Below are 22,160 nucleotides of genomic sequence, written 5' to 3'. Positions count from 1 at the left end.
GGAAGTGATATATAGCGGCATGATTATCCTATCGTCCTTTCATTCTCCTAGAAATCGTGACCATTCATATTGCCTGTTCGACAAGATTATGAGCGCTCCATTAATATCGATGATTAATAGCGCTTTCGAATTCACGAACGCGGGCGAGCCGCGTGGGTGAAATATGTTTATATATTTACATGTGTTTGCTGAAAACGATTCGCGGGTTCGCCTCTATGATCGATAAAAACCCCGGATCGGAATTTCTTCGTCGGCCAGTCGCGCGAGGTCGCGTTGGAGAAGCCCGTGAATTTCCGATCTCTCGGAGAGAGAGAAAAAAAAAGAAAAAGGTCACTCTCGCGTGGTGACCGAATAACTATCGGCGAATTGAAGCGGATTCGCCGTGGTCGTAAAGGTATATCCTGGGGATGGAGAATTAATTGGCTCGATAGCGCGACACGGCGCTTATTTCGAGCGTAAATTCAAATGTAATCGCTCACCGTGCGAGCGGGACCGTTTAATAAGACAGATTACGCGCCGGGCACCGGCCATGTCAAATTTACTTCTCATTGTGTTCTATCGTTTGCTCCGCTTATCCGTTTATGGCGTTTACTCACGCCGGACCTCGTCGCTACTTGCTCGCCACGAAACGAAAATGTACACGTCGAGTATTTGTTCGAGTGCTCGCTAAAAAGGGAAGCGGAGTCCTCCCTCTCTCTCTCATTCTCTCTCTCACTCTAGCAGGAACATGAAGAGGCTCGAAATACTCAAATAATTGTATCTTTATCGAACATTGTAATTTCTATTTCTGATTCTTGTAAACTTATTTGTTAATTTTTTTAGTCTGGTGAACAAATTATATAAATAGACTAAAGAAAATTATCACGATACAATATCAAAATTCGATTATTTTCAATGGCTAGAGATACTTTTATCATCATTAGGAATTTACAAAATTTATCGAAAATAAGTCTAACAATTTAAACGTTCAAAAATACTTCAGCCGCTTGTAATATAAATTCATTGCTCGAAACGCTGATAAGAGATCTTATTAACGTTGCTTTAATTGATCCATGTTGCGACGTCAACGGCGGCCTTTGAGAAAGCGTCGAAGAAATAATTTATAATTCATATGAGTCTCGCGAAGGTTCGATTAAATATAGACAGCTATTAAATTAAACCTCCGAACCGAGTAATCGTTTAGCCGAATTCGATAAATGCTCTTGTCTTCAGTATAATTAGCTTCTCCCGTTACGTTCCACGATATTTTTCGCCTCTGACCCGATTAAATGGACGGAAAGTACGCCAAACGCAGCATGAAGTAACGGCTATGTAATAACATAACAGCTGTAATAACATTATTTGCTAGAAATGACGTAATTTTAAATCTGTTTTTTTTACGCGTCGATTGATTTCGCGGTGATTTCGGATATTCTTTTAATCTATGATCCGTCTCGTTGTTTTAGCGAGTTTCCTCGTCAGCCACTTTTCTCATTTTCAGTCTCTTCAGCTTGTGGACCTGCTTCCGTTCTTTGCGACGCCTCTGTTCTCTGTCGTTCCTACTCAGTCTGCTATGGAGAGATTTCTTCTGCAAGTATTCCGTCACCTTCTTGCTCTTGGAATATGGCATTTCGGTGTCTAACATTTTATACAGCTTCTTGGTCGCAATTTGGTTTCGATGGCGCGACGTCCTCGATTTAGAGATATCGACGCGCGACGTCGCGACGATTGCAGCGCCGGCGCTGATCGCCCGCATCTTCGCCAACCGTCTCAATTGACGACGATGATGGAGGTTCGGGATCTCGCACATGCCGCGTACTCGTGGGCGTTCAAGTTTTATACCCAACGGCGGTATCCCCGCTGTCGTGCACTCGCCATCCTCGCAGGATGAGCTCTCCGCGTGGTCCGGAGGACACAGGGTCATGCACTCGCCGCTCTTTTCTTTGGTATCGCACTCGCAACTCTTCTCGCAGTCCTGAGAGCTCGTCTCCGGAGGATTGTCCTCGTTGCAGTCTTCCGTCACGGAGTCGCAGCTCGTTTCGCAGGACCTCCCCGGCGTCTCGTTCAATCCGCATTTTTCTAAGCAGATCTGCTCGCAGTTATAGCCTGTGTTGCATTTCACAGTATGTTAATCTTGGAAGTGCATTTATGTTACAGCTACGCGTGTTTAAAACACATTAAAGTCTATTTAATTTATCTGTTATATAAATAAATGTATATAATAGAACGAGTATTTTTCTCCATCACAAAAGCTAAAATATATATTTTAAGTTAAAGTATGAACAGCATTTGTTTTTCCTATTGTAAAAAAAAAATCTATGAAATGTAATATTACGTTATGTTATTTTACCTTTCGTAGTCGGCGTTTCAATCAACTTCGTTGTTGAAGAAACTATCGAGTCCGTGGTTAAGTCTCGATCGTGCGGTGGCCCAGTGATTTCAAGAGTGGTAGTCTGCATCGTCGGCGTCGTCGTCGGAGATTGCGTCGTCGAGAGCAGAGTAGGCATCGTTTCGACATATTCGCTAGTTGTACTTTGTTCAGTAATGCATCCATACGGCTCGCAAGATTCGATGAGGACAGGTGTTGCAGTTACCCTCGAGGTCTTCGTCGAAATTCCAACGTCAACGTACGGTGTGTAAATTTTTGTCAGAACCTTCGAACGATTCAGTTCCATTTTCATATTGGTATTCACCATCGGTATCTCTATTGTAGGTGCAGTCGTGGTTGTCGTCGTGATCGACATTGTGGAAGTTGTAGTAGGCAATGTTGTACTGATCGTTGTGGGCAAAGTTGTGGGACTAGTTGTAGGTAATGTACTACTGATCGTTGTGGGTAATGTTGTGGTAGTCGTAGGCAATGTCGTGGTAGTCGTAGGTAATGTCGTGGTAGTCGTAGGTAATGTCGTAGTCGTAGGCAATGTCGTGGTAGTCGTAGGTAATGTCGTAGTCGTAGGCAATGTCGTGGTAGTCGTAGGCAGTGTCGTGGTAGTCGTAGGCAATGTCGTGGTAGTCGTAGGTAATGTCGTGGTAGTCGTAGGCACTGCTGTGGTAGTCGTAGGCAACATTGTGGTAGTCGTAGGCAATGTTGTACTGATTGTTGTGGGTATAGCAGTCGTGGATAACGTTGTAGTGGTAGTCGTAGGCAATGTTGTAGTTGTTGGCAACATTGTCGTAGTTGTAGATAGTGTTGTAGTTGTCGTTGGCAACGTAGTCGTAGTGGGTTCCTCTGTAACAGGCAAAGTCGTAGTCGTCGTGGGTAACGTCGTGATCGTTGTAGGTGATGGTGTAGTTGTCGCAACTGTCGTACTCGTTATGGCCGTGGTTGTGATTGGCGCCATGGGTTCGGTCGTGGTCAACACAGTTGTCGTCATCGTGCTCGAAAATTTCGGAACTTCATCCTTGCTGAGTTTCTTTTGAATCTTTGGAGCTTTGGTAAATATTTCAACAGGCTTTGTAGTCCCTTTGAATTTACGATAGACTGTACTGCGTCGAATCGTGGTTTCACCTGCTAATCCTGTAGTCAGCAATGTAGTGCTGAAACGTTTCTTCGATATTTTGAACGGGATCTCCACCGAGCGTCTTGAATCCGGTATTGGAGTGTCCACGCACTCGTCGCTCAGCTCGAGAAAGTCTTTGATGGAATCTTTGATTTGAGAATTTATCAATTTACAATGTAAAATTAATTGCAGACCTATTCGCAGACAAGCTCGCGGAACGTTGCAGAGAATTTCGACGGGGACGTCCTTCATATCCCGCAAACTCTCCTTGATTCCATCGATCTTCTGCATTGTGTGCAGGTAGCGCGGCACTTGCCGCAAATTCTCATAAGCATCGAACAGTTCCAACAGCTCGTCGAGACTCTCGATCATGCGACTCTTGTGCCAGAATTTCGCGTGCATCCGCAGAGACGTCGCGATGTTTTTGGCGAAGTCGATGTCTATCAGCTGTCTGGTGATCTCCATCATCAGCTGAGCGGGAGTCGTCTGTTGATATTTCTGTATTTTCAGATACTTTTCCACTACGCTGAATTTGTTTAATTTCATCACTAGGTATTTCTTAGCCTCGATGATGTCTTTCTCAAGTAGGTCATCAGGCAGCACGAGATCGAAGAGATAGTCAACGTGAATCGCCTGGTTCTCGTAGACGTTGCCGAGCAAGTGGATATTCTCGTCGATCATGCCGACGTCGTCGGTGATTCGCTTCGCAATTAGAAGCGCGTACTTTTTCAGATCGTTGTCCGAAGATTTCTCGGCGTACGTACCGATGTAGTATTTTAGGAAGGAATTCATAGTATGGAACTTCCTCAGCTCCACCGTCGACACCGAAATCTCGCTAGTCTCCGAGATTTCACGGAAGTGTCGTACAAGTTCCCGCTCGGCGAGGCGAACGTCGTCGTCGTAGTTGTCGTATCTCACATTATAAAAAAGTCCAGAGAGTAGATTGGGCGTGAGTACCAGCACTTCCCGCTGCAGGTGCCTCAGCAGTGTCGTCAGAGAGAAACCTCTAGGGTACTGCTTCGATACTTTGGACGAATGGTACACGTGGTACGTGATATTCAACGCAGCTGCGTTGTGATCATCGGGATGCGGGAGATCGTGCTGCTTCCTGATTCTACGGCACATACTCGCGCTACTCCGCAGACAGGAATTCCTGGTGTGTTTGTAGATCTCGGCACAGATCCTGGACGGTCTGGTATCCGGGTTCCTCAGGACACTGGGGATTAGGTCGAATACGCCGTATTGTCGTTCGAAGATCTTCCAATAAATCTTGTGCAACGCTTCCACTTCCGCAACACTGAAGTCATCGTAATAATCGTAGAGGAGGCTGCCGAAGGTGTCGACTATTCGCGCTCGCAGGAGTGCACCGAAATACAGCAAGTGCTCCGTGGCTTCTTGTAACGTGTAACTCTCTTTTGCCGCCACGAAATTCAGCTGCTCGAGAAAGTCGCGACTCGTCAAGATTACGTTGTCGTTCCAATTCGCCGATATCTCGTCGTGTCTGTGGAATTCATAGTCCACCGCCTAGAGAAATTAGGAAATAAAACAACTATCCTGAAACAGCTGAGAGAGATCGACTCTTCTCTTCAACACTTCTTTTTGTAAATAAATAGATAAACATTTAATTAATGTTTAAATTAATTAATCTGTAATCTCTCTAAAATAGTATTTAATTTATTTTGCCGTATTTTTAAAATGTCATTGCGATATAAAAGTAATTAATTTGCAAAAGAAAGTTTGACAAAATTATGATGTCTACTTTGATCGTTTACGCGAAAACTCGCCATTGACTAGTCAAATTATCGGCTAATTTTCTAATTCTATGGCCATCCGTTATGATTTCTTATATCTTTTATTTTCTTCGCTTATAATTATTTGTGATCACATAGAATTTAACGACCTTTATCGGGCATCGTTCTCATTGTTAACTTGTTCAATAACACGCCGACGATATTGGGATGTAATACTGTTATTCATCGGAATCTATTATCCCTGGACTTGGTTGAGTTGGTGTCTTTAATTTGACAAACGATAACCCAATAAATCTTTCAAAAAATAGGTGAATACGATCTCTCTCGTTGGATAACATAATTTTATTACGAACTATAAACGTTTATAATACTAAAAATAAATTTAAATATTAAAACGCAATCGTATTTAAATGCGATATATTAATCAACATTCCAAAGCTCCCAGCTATTTGTTTCTAATCAGTTTAACAAAATAACGATTTTTTATTCATAGAAATACTAAAAGTATACACTGTATATTTTAATCTAAATACCATAAATATTAAAATTTAAATTCAAGTAAAATACATTTTACTTAAATTTAAATTTACGTTTAAGTAAATCCCAATTTATTTTTAAGTATATTGAAATTAATTTAAAAAAGGAATAAAGTAATAAAAGAATTAAAAGTATAAATATGAATTAAAATTAAAAAATAAATTAAAAAGATAAGAATTAAAAAGGTAATTAATCTCTCAAAATTCAGCCATCTCTCCTTCATCTCTCTCTCTCTCTCTCTTTCCAACTTTCTTCCACGACAAGACCGAGACACCCCGTCTCACCTGCGCGGATGACACGAGCAGCAGGATCAAAGTAAACCCGATCTTCCGTACCGCGATCCGCGATGACATTGCCGGTGCCATAACTCACTCGCGAGACGACGCAGACTTCGCTCCGACAACAATGCAAACCGATCAAGCTGTCGCGAAGCTTATATAAGGTGCGCGTGCATGTCTTTATGACGTGCACGTGGGTGAGGACGGCTTGTGCGGTACTGTGCTATGTGTGGTCCAGGTGCACGCGACGAGATTGAAATTAATTATGAACGATATAGAGACCGCCCTGGGAACCCGAGCTCCGCTTATCTCGCGATCTAAAACGCCTCGCGTTTTACGTTCTTTTTATCTGCAATAAGTATTTGATCGCTCGGAAGCCGCTTTCCCAAACAATCACAACTTCCGATCTAATACCACTTATATTATCGAGAAACTCTCTTAAAAATTTGGATTGGAAGAGCTTTCATCTATAAGCTTCATACCCACTTCACTTTTCAAGACCGGATCGATCTGTCTCTTAGCTCTCAGAGCCTCTTGAAGATTAATATTTTCATTCAACTTAATTTAATTTATATATAAATTAATTTAATTTAATTTAATTTATTGCAAGTGCGAAACATGATGAGGCACGCAACTGTTGTTATGAGCCTACCTATAATACAATGTGAATACAATAGAAAAATAATAATAACATAATAGTATCGTAAGAAATGAAAAAAGTAATAGGTGTGGAATAGGTAGGTATATATAGTACACTATTACGCGCTTAATCGAACATATCTTATAAGATACGCGCGTAGGTAGAATACAGTGCGAACAAACGCAATTACAAAGTACACGCATAATACAAATCAAATCAAGAGCAGTCAGACAAAAATTTTCTGCATCTTGCACCAAAAGTGCAGACAAGCATACGCGCGATACAAACAATCCAAGGAACACATCAAATCGAGAGAAAGTTGAAATGATTTTATTTTGACGTTATAAAAGTCGAAATAACGATTCTTTTTTTTTTACAAAATTAGACTGTTTATTAACAGTCAAGAAAAATTAAGTCATTTTGGGTTGTTGTTGACCTTTACGCGTAAATTCCTTGGGGAACGCATGTATCGAATATATAGTACTGCGTGATGGGCTTTAATGCGCGTGATAACGATGTCAAAACCGGTCCAGGAAGCACGAGACATTTTGTAGCAACGTTGCTACGCAATGTTGCTGAAATGTCCTAAAATATCTCACGCCTCACTGACGATAAAATTGGTACAGGAGAGAAATTAATATTTGATCGGGATCAGCCCCGATCGAAGTCCCAACTGTTTCCAAGGAGGGTGTCGCGCGCGACTTCGCGCGAAGCTTTATCCGTAATTTCTGCCCGCCTTCGGTCGAGCTTGCGCAGTTTCTACGGCAATATGGATTCTTTGAGTGATGCATGCCTCGCGCCAAGGGCGCAACGATTCCCACGGAATTTCGCGTCCGAGAGAGTACTCGCGAACGATCGCTCGTCGCGACGCCCGACGTTTTCGGGTAGCGGCCCCCATCGTTATATAGCTGGGACCCAGCGTCATGTCCGAGGACTATCAGCACGCCTGCGAGAGGGCAGAATTATTGGGCTTGCCGAAGCCTAGCGAGGAGGAGTGGAGGCAGTCGCAAGCGGCGAACGAGAATCGTCGTTGCGACGATGACGATGGTGCATTACAGGTAATCGCGCTGCTGCGCCTCGCTTTTGCGCTAAAAGAATTTCAAATCGGACAGGATCTGTTTGAAAATATGTCTAAAGTAGCGGTCCGAGTGTCGTTTCATTGAGGCACGCCCTTTGGTGAACGGGTTATTTATATAATACGTTTCATCAACCATTTATAGTCACCATGACTCAACGAGAATTAAACTTATACTTTTTTTTTTTAATCGCCGTAAAGTAAAAAGACGCAATCAAGAGAGAGGATCAGAGACTCGAACGATGTACTTTGCAGTTATCTATATTTGTGACTTTATAATAATTTTTTAATTCCCTTTTCTTTTCCTTTTCGTTCATTCGCGCTCTTTTTCTCTCTCTCTCTCTCTCTCTTTCTCTTTCATGTGTTAATGAACGGCTGGCTAATGCACTTACGAAGATATCACAATCGTGATAGACATTACACAGCAGAATCGGGTTGCGCGTCCACGTGCAACGAGTCAGACCCGTCGGGAATAAATCGCTGACGTCGTCCCGAGGTGATCGCGGGGTTCATTATAACGCCGACAAACGTGTCCACGCGTGTCTGCGATACGAATTTCCTCATGACGACGCTCTCTTATCTCGTAGGACTTGGATTACGTGGACGAGGCGGCTGGACGCATCGGCGGCGGTCTGGACGAGCTAAACAGCATTCTGAGCACCACGCAGAAGAAGCTCAACAGATTCAAGGTGACTTGGGATAATTAATTGCCGAGCGGGCCTGCGCGCACTTATTTCGCATGTTGCTCGAATTAATTATTATTTTGTCATAACGATAGCGCGGAATTTTTACGACCGATACGACGGGATCACTTTATGTCCTTACCTGCTCGCAAATTGATAACGCTTCCCTCCTGCACCGCCGCGGTTCTCTACCGCGGCTAAATGAATTGTTCGTCATGAGATTCGTAAAATCTACGCGGACGAATTACAAATAAATCGGTGTTACACGTTTTTAAATCGAGACATTGCACGTTTTCTATACTTTTCCCCGCCGCGAGATAGAAGAATGAGAGGGAGAAAGAAAAAGGCCTCTAATAAAGAATTCCGCAGACAGTTTGCGGCAGTCTGGGAACGTTGCTCAAGGTGAAGGTAAACTCTCGCGGTGGAACGCCGCGTCACAAGCCCGAGGAGCCGAATCCTGACGCGGGAAAGCAGGAAAATCAGCAAGAGAAACCAGAATCCATGGTCGACGAGGTGATGACGGTGGAGACGTCAAATGTGACCATCACGGACATCGCGGACCAGCCCGCGAACAGCGGCGCCCAGCAGCTTGATCTCAGCCTGAAAATGAGATCTCATCTGGATAAGCTGGATTCCTTGGTCACGAAGGCCGAGAACGCTCAATATAGTATGCAGCATCAAACGAAACAAATGAAACAGATACTAAAGAAGTAATTGCAATAAAATAAAAATGAATTAACCGGCTGAACGATAAATTCGCTCGAGGTTGATCATCAATTAAATTAATCGTACCTTCCATTTCGAATGAAAATTCACGTAAGAGGATATTTTACAGACATGTCACGCGCGTAAATTGATCCCGAGGTATTTCTTGTGTCTTTGACCGATAAATTCTACATTCCTGTAGATGTGTAGTTATGTAAGAAAATATGATAAGCAATTTCACAAACAGCCAACGCGTATAAGAAGTCGTACAGATTTAAATTGTTATATTGCACATATAAAGTTTAATTGTTGCATCGAATATTGGTACCTTTCTCGTGATAAACTTATATATTTAAATCGCGAGAGAATTCTTGTGAATAATTGTTATCGATTTATATGTTAGAGTGAGAGTGAGAGAGAGAAAAAGAATGAGAGAATGTAACATGGCAAATACTTTGAGAATCGGACGTAGCGACAAATGTAAACGATATACATATATACATACATATATATATATATATATATATATGTGTACGGATATTGTTGACGAATGTAGTATTGTTACATAGACGCGAGTTTCTGGTAATTGAGGCTTTATGCTTGGATCCTTGACAATACCGACATATCAGGTGTAAAAGATATGGAAAGGCATGTTGGCGAATCGCAAGCCAGTGATAAGCTTTCCTATTCTGCAAGTGATGTGATATTGTTTTACATCGATCTAAGAATTATTATTATTATGACTTCCTACAATCTATATATATTTTATTATTGAATAGTTTGCGCTGTTTATATAAATCTAAGTTGTAATCACTAATATAATATAACAAATAACGGGTACATGTTCGTTTGCCTTAATCCTTCCCTATACTAGAATTCTCCATTTTATGAAAATATTTTCGTAACAGAAATTAATAAAAATTTAACATTTACATTTTTAAAAGTAGGCAACAGAGCTCCACGACGGTACAATTGTTGGGTTTATTATAAAAAGAAGTAAATTGTCTACGATGTATATTACTATCAAATAATATTAATCATGAACAATCTCAGTCTCATTTCATTCGTACAAATTATTTTCCTCAAGATTCTTTTTCGAGAAATTCATTATAATGGACTTAGTTTAGAAGCCAAAATTTCGATCAATTTCCTGACTATTTCGTTTCTAAAACACAAACGACTACTGGCTGTTGGCTTCCAAGTCCATATCCGACCAAATAGCTTCAGTCTCGCTCTCCTCTGGTGCCTCATCGTTATCTGTATCTGGTAGACCGTCACCAACATCATAGGTTGTATCAGCCTGTTCCTCACCAACGGTCATATAATAAGCAGAATCCAATTTACTAGAAGAATTATCTAATCTGTGCATTCCCTCCATAGCTCTCCTGTTGTTTGGATCCAAGCTGAAGATAAAAGATAGGTAAGCTACATCTAAAAAACTATTTATGATGTAAATCAACAATTAGAAAAATGAAATATGTACTTTAAAGCTATCACATAATGATCTAGAGCCTTCTCCTCATTGTGCATTCTTGCCCATAAGTCTCCTAAAGTTTGATGGAGCTTGCAGGTAGAGTGAATCTCCACCTGTCTCTCGAGTAGTTCGATGGCTGCTTCTAAATTCATTTCCTGTTCATATATCTCTGCGAGTAAGTATACTGCGGGTAAATAGACTTCGTCTTGAGACAATGCTTTTTCAAGAAGATTCTTAGCCTTGCTCACTGACACAGGATCTTTCATCAAGACAGATGCATATAACTGCAAACGCAAAAATACCATGTTATATATTGTAGACTTTACATTTTCGATATATTTTTTCTTTTCAACTTTAACTCACTGCCAGAACTCTTGTTGTGTGTCCAAGTTGTTTGCAAGAGCTACTGGCGATGTTCAGAGCCTCTCGCAACCTATGCATCCCAACAAGACAATCTACTAAGCCTTTATGTGGTTCATATCTGTACGGTTTTAATTGCACGGCGTGTCTAAAAAAGAACAAGGCATCTTGATACTTCTTTTGCTCGATAAGAAGATTACCCCGTAATATGGTAGCTTCTATGTCATTAGGATTCAAATTCAATGCCTGAGCAGTGAGAGTATTCGCCCTGCTGAACTTTCTAGCAGCAAATAGAGAATACGCCATTGCTACGTAAATTTCACCAGTACATTCGTTGTTAGCAGTTATCGCTGGTATCAACCGTTCCAATTCTTTAATGTGGTGCATTTTGTATAGAACTGCGGCATACATGTCCACCCTGTAGAGAAGTAACAAACAATAAGTACTCTTGTATAATAAAAAAAAATATATATGTATCTAAACAAACTTACCCTTTTGTTATATCTGGCTCGATAACGCGAGCTCGTCGCAGACATAACAGAGCATTCTTGTCATCACCTGCATAATAATAACACTCACCCATGATAGTCAATAGATTGAAATTATCCCTAAGCAAAACAACATTGTCTAACGACCTCAGAGTGCTCACAGCATGAGTGTATTCTCTATTATGAATGTGGGCATGAGCCTTGATCCACGTATTAAGCCACTCCAAATTCATCGAGTTAGAGATGGAACCAACGATCAGGGAGTTGACCTCCACACCCTTTACTCCTAAAGAAAGGAGACCTTCAGCTGCTTCCAAGGCTAACGGACATTCCTTTAATACTTCTTTATATGTGGTAATAGCAGAACGTTCCATTCCTTGCTCATGGAACATCTTGGCTAGTGCCATGTTTACTTTGGCAGTGCGCTGTTTGCCAGGGATGCTCTGTAGCACTTGCAGAGCTTCTTGCAGATTTTTAGACTTCACTAGGCACAAGTGGATCTGATATTTGATGTTGACATCCGATGGCAGATCCTTCTGTCCGTCCAATAAAGGTTTCCCCGTACCTTTGGACTTCAACAAACATTTGCGAAACTGCAGAGCCTTCTTGTAGAGAGTCTCTGCTCTGCGATATTTGCCTAGATGAAAATGAGCATCCGCGTAATAAACATATACGTGAAACTTGCTGTAGCCAGGCAGCAAGTCGGTATTGTGTTCGCTAAGAGAGAGCACCAAGTTCGTCAGGGAGATCACGTTGCAATAAAGTGCCTGATCATAAAGCAGCTTAATCTGCTCGAATAATCCTGACATGGTTAATATTTTTTTGAAATAAAATTTTCTTTAGATTGCTATAACAGTCTTCAAATTGGGCGATGATAATATTAAAAGGAAGCGTGAGATTCTCAAAATTTCGCAGACTGTAACATCACAGAAACATCAAAAAAAGTTATTATTCCTATTTTCATTTAAATACTTATTTTTCTTTCTGCATTTTTAAACTAGCACTAGGATGACGCGAGCGTTTGCTTATATATCGGAAATATTCTTTCGAAATATTGTTTTCAGTTTACGTTCCACGCTGGTAAATATAACCTGAAAACAATTCGGAGACACTGAACACGAAGTGAACTGTTTACGCGATAGACCGACAGAGAACGTTGCAGTATGCTGCGCGAACTTCGTAAGATACGAACGAGCTAATTACAGAGCGCTGCTTTTGTTTTCCCAGAATAATTTAATTCGTGCGTCTATTTTATGCGATATTTTCATATTCTAGAAACCGGTTTTACAGGATTTTTAATAAAACAGCTTCTGTTGCTCACTACATACATAACCGCACGTTATTATAATAAAAAAAAAAAAAAAGAAAATCAGCATGCGCGGAAATATACCGATTTGAAATTGCCTCGTTTGATTTTTTTATTTTTGCAAGAATGCAAGATCCAATAGTGCTCATCGACGTCCATTCTGTCAATGTAGATTAATTTAAAAATCGATTAATTTACTCGTCACCTTTGTTTAATTCTTAGAATTAGGATAAGATAAAAAAGTTAGTAAAAAATAAGAAACGGAAGTAAGCGGCTAACTATGGGTCATGTTTCAATGTATACCAGTGCTGAAAATCAGTGTAGGTATATTGGAACACAACAGTAGAACGTGATTGGTATACTTATCTTTAAATTCAACCAATTACATTAAATTAAAAAAGCGAGACGATGTTTTTGTTCAAACATCTGAGCATCTGCGACTTGAGTTGCAAAGTAGATACAAGATAAAAGCTGACTGTCGAATTGAGCTTCGATCGTTACATATATCAATTAAGAAAAAAATATTTTAAACGGAAAACATGCAGCAGGAAGGTAAGCTTTGTCTTTTGCTTTAATTAATCTTCGTGTTGTGATTTTCATGCGAAACTTGCAGAAAAAGCTCGCGCGAGCACGCAAAGCGGCGGCAAGTTTATCGATACACTGATCACACAATGGATAAATCAAACGGGGAACAATGATGAATTACAGCAAACGGAAGAGGTGCGAATTATTACAAACAACTTTACTTTTAGTGTTTTTACAGACTCAGATAACACAGTGAATCATTTCATCTCTGTTTATAATCGGTAAACAATAGTAACAATACGCTGTGTGTGACTCTCGTTGGGAAACACCGCTTGTTTTATTGTGTTCCTTCTTTTGTCAAATAATTTCTAATGATGACTTCAATCAAACTCAGATTAACTTAATTAGTAATTAACATATCAAATAATATTTGCAGTATTTTGGTAAAGTGAATAAAATTTGTTATTTTTTATTCGATACGGAAGAAAAATTTAAATCAAACATAATGGATTTTAGACTTTATTTTGTTTAGTTTTCTTTCGATTAAATTAATCGCTGCTTAAGTTAATTCAAGTTTGATCGAAGTTGCTCTAATAAGCAAGAAAAGCAATTTTTCACGAATATCATTTTGTGGAAGTAACAGGTGACTACAGAAGATTCCTGCACACGTGATGATAATATAAAGCAGCAAGACCTGCAGAATAAGGATCGTATAATCCAAAGTCTAAGACGAAAATTGAAGGAGAGCCAGGAGGCACAGGCCTCTTTGTCCGCTTCCTTGGAGGTAGACGCACGTAACAAGGAAGAGATCCAAACAAAGTAAGCCTCATTTCTTTCTTCTTTCCCTTTTGTCGTGACACGAATCTCTCTTATATTCTGCGACTCGACTTTCTTTTTTGGCAACAACAGACTGACTGCAACTTGGGTGTACATCGAGAATATCACGGAATATTTTAATTACATCAGAGAGAGCCTTGCCAGTTTTCAGCAGCATCGCGTTAGTTTGTCCACCTTGTACGACGACGTGATTCTAAAGCAGCGAGAAGCCATTCAGAAGCTGCAGCAGAATGAGGCGAAATTAAAAGGCAAATTTTTACATACATGGAAAATGATAGAATCTTAATTTTAGATTTATCATCGCATAAACAATTAATTCTGTAATTGCAGATATGGAGAATTGTATTGCAAAATTGAAAAATGAATTGCAGCTTAAAGAGGAAAGGTAATTTTCATTACATTTCTAATAGTTTATCGCGTGAACAACGATTTTTATCAAAATCATTTTTTGAATTAGATTACAAGAAGTGTTGGTAGAACTAAATAAACTGCAGAAGCATTTGGAAAATTTTGAAGGCAAGCTGCACAGTCAAAGGAATGAATTAGCGAATAAACATGCTGAGGAAAAGTTGATGCTCGTCAAAGTACGTTGTTTAGGTAATTTTTAAAGAGATCCCACAACTTTTTGCCATAATCTATTTTGACTGACTTTTCTAATTTAGGAGCAGCAGCGATTGCTATTGGAATGCGAGACTTTACAATCGCGACTGCAGACGATCGAGAAAGAGAAATGCGACATCGCGAAATCTGCCACACAAGTGGAAAATAAATTGCTACTTCAAGAAGAGAAGTAAGTCATCGCGCCACACGCAATAAATTGTACGAACATAATAGTGTTAACTAAACGATTCTATTAGAATGCAGCAGGCACTGATGGAACAAAACAAATGGCAAAAACAAGTAAATGACGCCGAGCGCGAATTCCATTCACAGAAAAATGAATTAGTAAGCGCACACGCTAAGGAAAAAGCATTGTTCATCGAAGTAAGTTAAAAAAAATTCTAAAAGATTTTTTCTCTTGTTTTCTTCTTTTTTTATTAACATTGTAAGTTTAATATTTTGTTTTAGGAACAACAGCGGCTACAATCAAAATTGGAAAGTTTACAATCGCAATTGAATACACTAGAACAGGATAAGATTAATACTACGGAAATGATAGCGCAAAAGGATACACTTATCTCAAAATTACAGAATGAAATCTCCATGTACAAGTAAATACTTATATTAATCAAATTTGATGAACGTTTTGAAAATAAACATACATTTCAGATTGCATTTTATTATTAAAATTATTAAGATTTGAGTAATTTATTTTTTTTATAACAGAAACGAAGTAGAGGTGATAATGGCGAGATATAACCAGATGTGTACTAAAAGTGAAGCATTACTGAATAGACAAAATATGCTGGAGAATGAATTAAGTGTAAAAACGGGAAAGGTAAAATAAATTATGTACAGGCTTGTTCATTAATTTTGACTAACAAAATATAGACTACTATATATATGTATAATATTAGTCTTTACTAATTTAATATTATTTTCTAGATCCAGAATTTAGAAACGATATTAAGCTCATTGAAACTAAGGGAGACAGGTTTCGTTAACGACGTAAACAGAATAGAAAAAAAATTATCAAGTGAAATAAATTATTCCAAGAATCTCGAAAATAAGCTTTCGATCGTGCAGAAAGATTTGCAACTCACACAGAAGCAAAACGCTGAAATGCAAACGATTCTGGAACAAACTAAGACCACCAACGACATTTCCATTAGCACACTTCAACTGCAACTAAAGACTCTTCAGAAGGAAAAAGAAGTCAGTAAACGAGAAAGCACAAGAGTTAAGGTAATAAATAAAAACTTTTATGTAATTAAATCTTCTTAAGTTTGCAATATTCGAAAAATTTCTTGAATTTTTATTTTTAAACTACTTTAGAACGCAAAATGTTTGTATGAAAATACATAAATCAAGCACATTAATAAAGTATCAAGTTTAAAAAACCATTGCGGAACATAATTAGTCGAATTAAAAAATATTATAAATTATCAAATTAAAATGACTAATGACAGAGAGGAGAGAGAGAGAGAGAGAGAGAGAGAGAGAGAGAGAGAGAGAGAGAGAGAGCACATATGCCGAACGAGTTTTTAAAGCAAACAAGAACGGACAATAGTAGATTAAAGAATAATTATACGTTTATTATTGTAAGCGTTAAAACATCAAAAAAAATCAGGGTACTGCACTTTAAACTTATAAGTCCTTGACGGAAACGTAATTGCTCTTCTGAACCGATATTTCTTCGAAGTGCTTGATGATTCATATCTTTTTACAGAAACTTTTTACATTCTACAAGAGTTTAGGAAATAAGAATTCAAGAAATTGTTTGAATACTAGATTTTCTTGTTTGTCAGGTTTCTAGCGTGGGTTTATACGATAGCGATGAAGATAAATTATCGTCGCAGACACTGACTCGTACATCTTTGGCAAAGAGGCAGAGTCAAGACAAGGTATAGATGTTTATAAGTTATTAAATATAAAAACAAAATATTAAATTAAATATAACACAAGAAAATTAAGAAGAAAGCGCTAAAAGTAAAAAGGAATATTATAATGATGATTTTTTTTACGTACATGAGAGTTAAGAACTATTGAAATAAGTGAAAGTGAGAGTGAACAAGTTTTTTAATATATAATAATCTCATTTAGCCTCTCATTCACTTATCGATTCAGGATATTAAGATAATCATGTTTCATTGACTTTTTTTATGTTTTGCTTTATACAGCAAGAGGTGGTTCCATCAACAGGAAAAAAGTTTTTCAAGTCGCGTCCTACTCAACCACGTACTTACGGTAAACGACGAGAAGATTGAAAAGATTTACAACAGTTTCAATCGAAATTAATTTACAACATATTTATAAAATATGTAAAATTTTCATTCAGAAATTATAAATATGAGTTAGAAGCTATATTCGATGTTAAATTTTTTTTGTTTAGCTCTATTATTATTATATATTATAGCATTTATACATAATATTTTCTCATTTTAATTTGAAATTAATTTAACATGTATTTATAAAATACATAAGATTTTAATTTAAAAAATTATAAATATGTGTCAGAAATTGTATTATAAATCGATGCTGTTAAGTTTCTAATGTCAATTTAAATTCAATTTGAGTTATTTTTAATCACTGTGTCACCACTCCTACTCAATATGTCATTATAATTTAACTAAAACAATAAAGTTAAATAGTTAAAAAAATTCAACAAAATTTATTAAGTTTAATTCTTTAGTTTATACTTATTAATAAAAAGAGCATACGTTAATATAAGTATTGTTTATTTTAAAACTAATCACATAAATGGATTAATCTATATTTTCGAAGTTAAAAATAAAATATTTAAATTCAAGGGATGAAGCTACATCACATTGCTCTTTTGATATCTAATAGTGTATGATTAATACCGAATAAGAAAGTAGATGCATTTCCCAAGATAATGTCAAGAATATGGAATCTCATCATCGCTCTTTCAGGAGAAACGCCTACGCATCTTTGACACGGAGCAGACGATATTGTAGCTAGTGGAAGAACGCAGAAAATTTAAATTTAAACGTGATTCATCGGTCCACCATCCGACCAATAAATGATCCCCTTTGAATCGACACACGCGAGATCCAAATTACGTAATGTAATGAAGCCGCGTAAATCTCACAGTCGTTCTGGAAGATATTGTATTCGTTACTTTCCGTTTCGGATGTTACATTGCACTTTTCACAACTTCTAAAAACATACCTTTATATTATTATGTGTATTAAATTCGTAATATTTATTATATCATCATACCCAGTTTGAGTTATTTTTAATCATTTCCGTAAGTTGCTACTCCTGAATATGCCGTAATAATTTAATTAAATTAATGCGGAGTTAAATAAATTAACTTAAGAAATGTATTAAATTTGATTCCAATTTGATTCATTATTATTTATATATATGTATTAATAAGTGTTAATTAATATAAGCGTATTGTTTACTCTTCAAAATTAAACGATTCAATCATATTACATTAATTTACAGTTTGACACGAAAGTTAAAACCAATAAAGTGTTATTTGATTCAAGGTATTGAGTTATCATTGCTTTTTTGATATGTAAAATGTGTAGAGTAATTTTAATTTTTTCCTATTAATTTATAACAAGATCGTCTTGCAGGAAGTACACAAAATTTGATATTCTTTGAATTTTCCCAAACGGTCTCGCTTGAATTAGGCCATACATATTAGCGATGAACTTTTAGAGCCTCGTCCTCGGAATGTCTATAATTTTCTGTATTTTCCCTATCTTGCGTTCGCACGGCAGGCGAGTATCTGCCGCAAAATCTGGATCGCGCAATAATAACCTGCGCCATATGACAGAGAACTATTTAAAAGTAGCACGTCCCACTTTCCACGAGGGCGACCGTATTTTTTTTCCTTCTATGTCAGGACCTCGACACGTTGCCTACGCCCTATATTATACTGATGAGTTATGTGTTGGAATATGCAATATAATCAGACTGAGAACAACGCGAACGGTTTTATTCGACCTAATCAGACGATCCTAGATCTGACATTTCTGTCTCTCAATAAAGATCCATTCAAATCTCTTCGATTCAGTCTTAAGTTTGCAGCAACAAGTAATATGAAGAATCTTTGTTCCTCGTTTAATTGATTTCTTATCGTTTCTCCATTCACATTGGGACATTAGAGTATATGCAATCTCGTATTTATATAAAATTAATTTATATAAAAAAAATAAAAGAAATTTTAGATAGTTACGCTGGAAAAAAAACTAAATTTTAATAAACATTTTAATCATTCTAAACAAGTATTTATTTATTTGATACAAAAACCACTAATTTGATTTAACTATCTTCTTTTATTAAGTGAAAGTTACCTACTCTGTAAGTTTACTTAGAATTACTCGAAGAAATGTGTAAGGTAAACATTTTTTTTCAGTGTAACTGTTCTATCAAGCAATTATGAGATTCAATAAAAAAATCAAAACATTCTTTGCCATTACATGACTTTTTAAATAGACATTATAGAGACGCGCAATTTGAGACCCTTAATATTATAGTTACTTTGTTATATCGGCTCGTTTTAATAGAAGATAGCCAACAAAATAGCGATATATTCATACGAATCTTGTTTCGGCTATTTACCGGTTGTTAAAGTCATTACTAAGCTGCCCAATTTTCGTAGCAGCTGCGCGTCTCTGCAATTTCGGAAAACCTATTTCTCGTTTAACTGAATAAGCCGCTAATATTAGAATACCGAAACGTGTGGAATCACGCACGCTTGCGTCGTTTATACGGGGTGTCGCGTCAACGATGTGGAACATGGAAAAAAAGTATCTCCGATAGGATCTTGTTTATTGATTACCGAGTCAATGAAGAAGAAAATAGAATGTCAAAAAAGTCTTGAAGGTAGATCCAATCGACATGAATACAATAACGAAGACTCTTCGACTGCGTTCTTCCCTGGATAAAATTTTTTTTCGTCCGAACGTTTCTTAGGACACCCCGTATACAACCCTCTTACGTTGTTGGACAGATTTCTCCCCCGACTTGGCCCACGGTGGTTCCGTACTCCTCCGGAACGTATAAAAAGCCACGTCTAGAAGCCGCGCCACTTCAGTCTTTTCAAAAATATCTTAAGGATGGCTCTAGAACGTCAAGTGCGCATGAAGGTATATATACATATATTTATATACACATATATTTCAAATGTGTGGTGTAACCCGTTCCGATCCGTTTACGGTCATGTGTATAATATAGTGCTCTATTCTTTCGAGTTCTTAATTTTCTTAATTTTTAAACAGAAAGAAACCAATTCGCTTAATAATATCTAACAAACGTGTATTTTCTTCGAAAGAGATGTGCTCTTTGAAACATTTTGGGATACTTGAAGTATCGTGGGATTTTATCAATCCATTGGAGATTCGAGATTTATGAATAATGCTGCTTTTCTGCTAAATAACAGTATGTTAGAATTTTGAGATTCGCGAATAATTTTGCACAGATTGCGGCGAAACGCAACCCCGAACAGGAGAAGGAGGCACAGGAATGGATTGAATCGATCCTTGGTAAGAAGTTTCCTCCTGGTGAGGCCTTCGAAGATGTGCTCAAGGATGGTCAGGTCTTGTGTCATTTGATGAACAAACTTTCTCCTGGATCCGTACCAAAGGTGAACAGTTCCGGCGGGCAGTTCAAGATGATGGAAAACATCAATATGTGAGTAGTGGCTGGCAAGACGTTTGTACTGATTGAAAATTATGTGATTACATTGAATATATGTTGCAGGTTCCAGAAGGCGTTAAAGGACTATGGGGTGGACGATGTCGATGTTTTCCAGACAGTAGACTTATGGGAGAAGAAAGATATAGCCCAAGTAGTAACAACACTGTTCGCGCTCGGCCGAACAGTACGTTTCTTTATCCTCGTAATCATGAATTTTTATACAAGTTTTGCAATCATTTTCTTTATATGTGATTTTGATCGATGTAATTATTGTAAAAATCAAAAAACATCGATATCTCTGTTCGTTTATAGACATACAAGCATCCCGAGTGGAAAGGACCTTATCTAGGACCTAAGCCATCAGACGAATGCAAACGCGAGTTCTCGGAGGAACAATTGAAAGCTGGTCAGACAGTGATTGGTCTTCAAGCAGGTTCCAACAAGGGTGCGACCCAGGCAGGTCAAAGCATCGGCGCCACTCGTAAAATTCTTCTTGGAAAATAAATTAAAAACTCGGCACAGTTTGCGAACCCTTTTTTCCAGTCGTTACAGCTATATCTCGTACCTTTTTGTATGTACACACATAAATACATATATTATATATATATATATTTTTATTTTACTTTTGTAATTAAACGATAAACGGCTGATATTTATTTCCCTTCATTTTACTTCTTAATAATAACAAATGTATCTCATCATAGCGAGTTCTAATCTTTTTATAGTTAATCAGAAGATATACAGCACTATCAATTGAGCCAATGAGCATATTTGATAAATTGATTTTTATGATTAAGGAAGATATCGTTGTTATTTAATCAATTTTTTTGTTATCTTTTCCCACCTCAAGATTCTAGTCTTTAAAAATGTACAGTGTCAGTGACAGCGGAGTATGCGTTTCAAAACAAGAAAGTTGTTATTTAACTGATCGATTGCGCGCTCTAGAACAACAAAATGTTATCTAAAGAATTCCAAATAAAGTTAATTCTATCCATCCAAAATACGAGGTTTGTTTTCCCTTCCCAGAAGCCAATTTACAAGTCAATCGCATTGGATAATTCCATAATTTCTTTTCTTTCCCCAATTTCAGCGCTTCGCCATTTAAGGACGCGAAAGCGACGTCGTGTTTCACGCTGGAGACGTCGAAAATAAAACGCGACGCGATGCAAATTGCGTGCAACTGTGCTGAAACTCTGCCAAGTTGAACAGAGCTTAAACGCGAAGCGCGTGGGATCTGTTCTATTGATATCCGAAAGATGTGTTCAATATTGCTCGCCCGTAACATTCGGGAGAACGTGTTTCCTGAGTGTTCAGGAGAGCGCAACGCGCTCTCATTGACGTGTATCTTTGGATTGAAATGGCGATAATTTCTTATTTACTGTGGCTTGTTTACCGCCAAAGTCGTTCGCATCATTATAGAGATGCATCAGGTAATCCAATCGCAAACTTTATCAACGAAGATATGGACCTATCGAATAGGCGGTGCCTCGCGATAACGCATCTAGACAGAATTGTTATATATACAATCGAAACTCTTAAATACAAACGTATGTGATCGCATATATTTATAGAATGAGAACGTCCCACAAGTTACTGATATATATAGGGTATATATACTGAAGCGCGTTATAATAAAATAACACTCTCACGCAACACGTGGCAGACAAAAGGTATGTTATTTTCTTTTTTTTTTTTGTTCTTTCCTTGCATTACGCGAGAACATTGATTGCGTGTAAAGACAATCGCCCC

At 37.9% G+C, this 22,160-nt stretch overlaps 4 protein-coding genes across 4 annotated transcripts; 3 read left to right on the top strand and 1 right to left on the bottom strand.

Moving 5' to 3' along the window:
- The first annotated feature begins 7,465 nt into the window (after positions 1-7,465).
- On the top strand, positions 7,466-9,394 carry LOC108777966 (uncharacterized). Its single transcript, XM_018544992.1, has 3 exons — positions 7,466-7,740; positions 8,345-8,446; positions 8,810-9,394. Exons 1-3 carry the CDS (start codon positions 7,606-7,608, stop codon positions 9,152-9,154), a joined length of 582 nt encoding a protein of 193 aa, XP_018400494.1. The 5' UTR covers positions 7,466-7,605; the 3' UTR covers positions 9,155-9,394.
- Positions 9,395-10,199: 805 nt separating this feature from the next.
- On the bottom strand, positions 10,200-12,443 carry APC7 (anaphase-promoting complex subunit 7). The gene is made up of 4 exons (XM_018545010.1): positions 11,471-12,443; positions 10,983-11,397; positions 10,629-10,903; positions 10,200-10,548 (listed from the first exon to the last, which is right to left on the bottom strand). Exons 1-4 carry the CDS (start codon positions 12,274-12,276, stop codon positions 10,326-10,328), a joined length of 1,719 nt encoding a protein of 572 aa, XP_018400512.1. The 5' UTR covers positions 12,277-12,443; the 3' UTR covers positions 10,200-10,325.
- A 2,024-nt stretch (positions 12,444-14,467) lies between these two features.
- LOC108777858 (autophagy-related protein 23-like) lies at positions 14,468-17,002 on the top strand. The gene is made up of 9 exons (XM_018544839.1): positions 14,468-14,520; positions 14,593-14,719; positions 14,798-14,925; positions 14,993-15,119; positions 15,204-15,346; positions 15,462-15,573; positions 15,681-15,980; positions 16,544-16,639; positions 16,916-17,002. The coding sequence occupies exons 1-9, from the start codon at positions 14,468-14,470 to the stop codon at positions 17,000-17,002; spliced, it is 1,173 nt and encodes a 390-aa protein (XP_018400341.1).
- A 2,805-nt stretch (positions 17,003-19,807) lies between these two features.
- Mp20 (muscle-specific protein 20 transgelin) lies at positions 19,808-21,412 on the top strand. The gene is made up of 4 exons (XM_018545113.1): positions 19,808-19,861; positions 20,194-20,405; positions 20,475-20,595; positions 20,724-21,412. The coding sequence occupies exons 1-4, from the start codon at positions 19,832-19,834 to the stop codon at positions 20,913-20,915; spliced, it is 555 nt and encodes a 184-aa protein (XP_018400615.1). The 5' UTR covers positions 19,808-19,831; the 3' UTR covers positions 20,916-21,412.
- Positions 21,413-22,160: the final 748 nt, after the last annotated feature.

The sequence above is a fragment of the Cyphomyrmex costatus genome, unplaced genomic scaffold (genome assembly GCF_001594065.2).
Source record: "Cyphomyrmex costatus isolate MS0001 unplaced genomic scaffold, Ccosl1.0 scaffold474, whole genome shotgun sequence".
Lineage (NCBI taxonomy): Eukaryota > Metazoa > Arthropoda > Insecta > Hymenoptera > Formicidae > Cyphomyrmex > Cyphomyrmex costatus.
The sequence above is the reverse complement of the archived record's forward strand: the minus strand, read 5'-3'. Positions and strand labels throughout refer to the sequence as shown.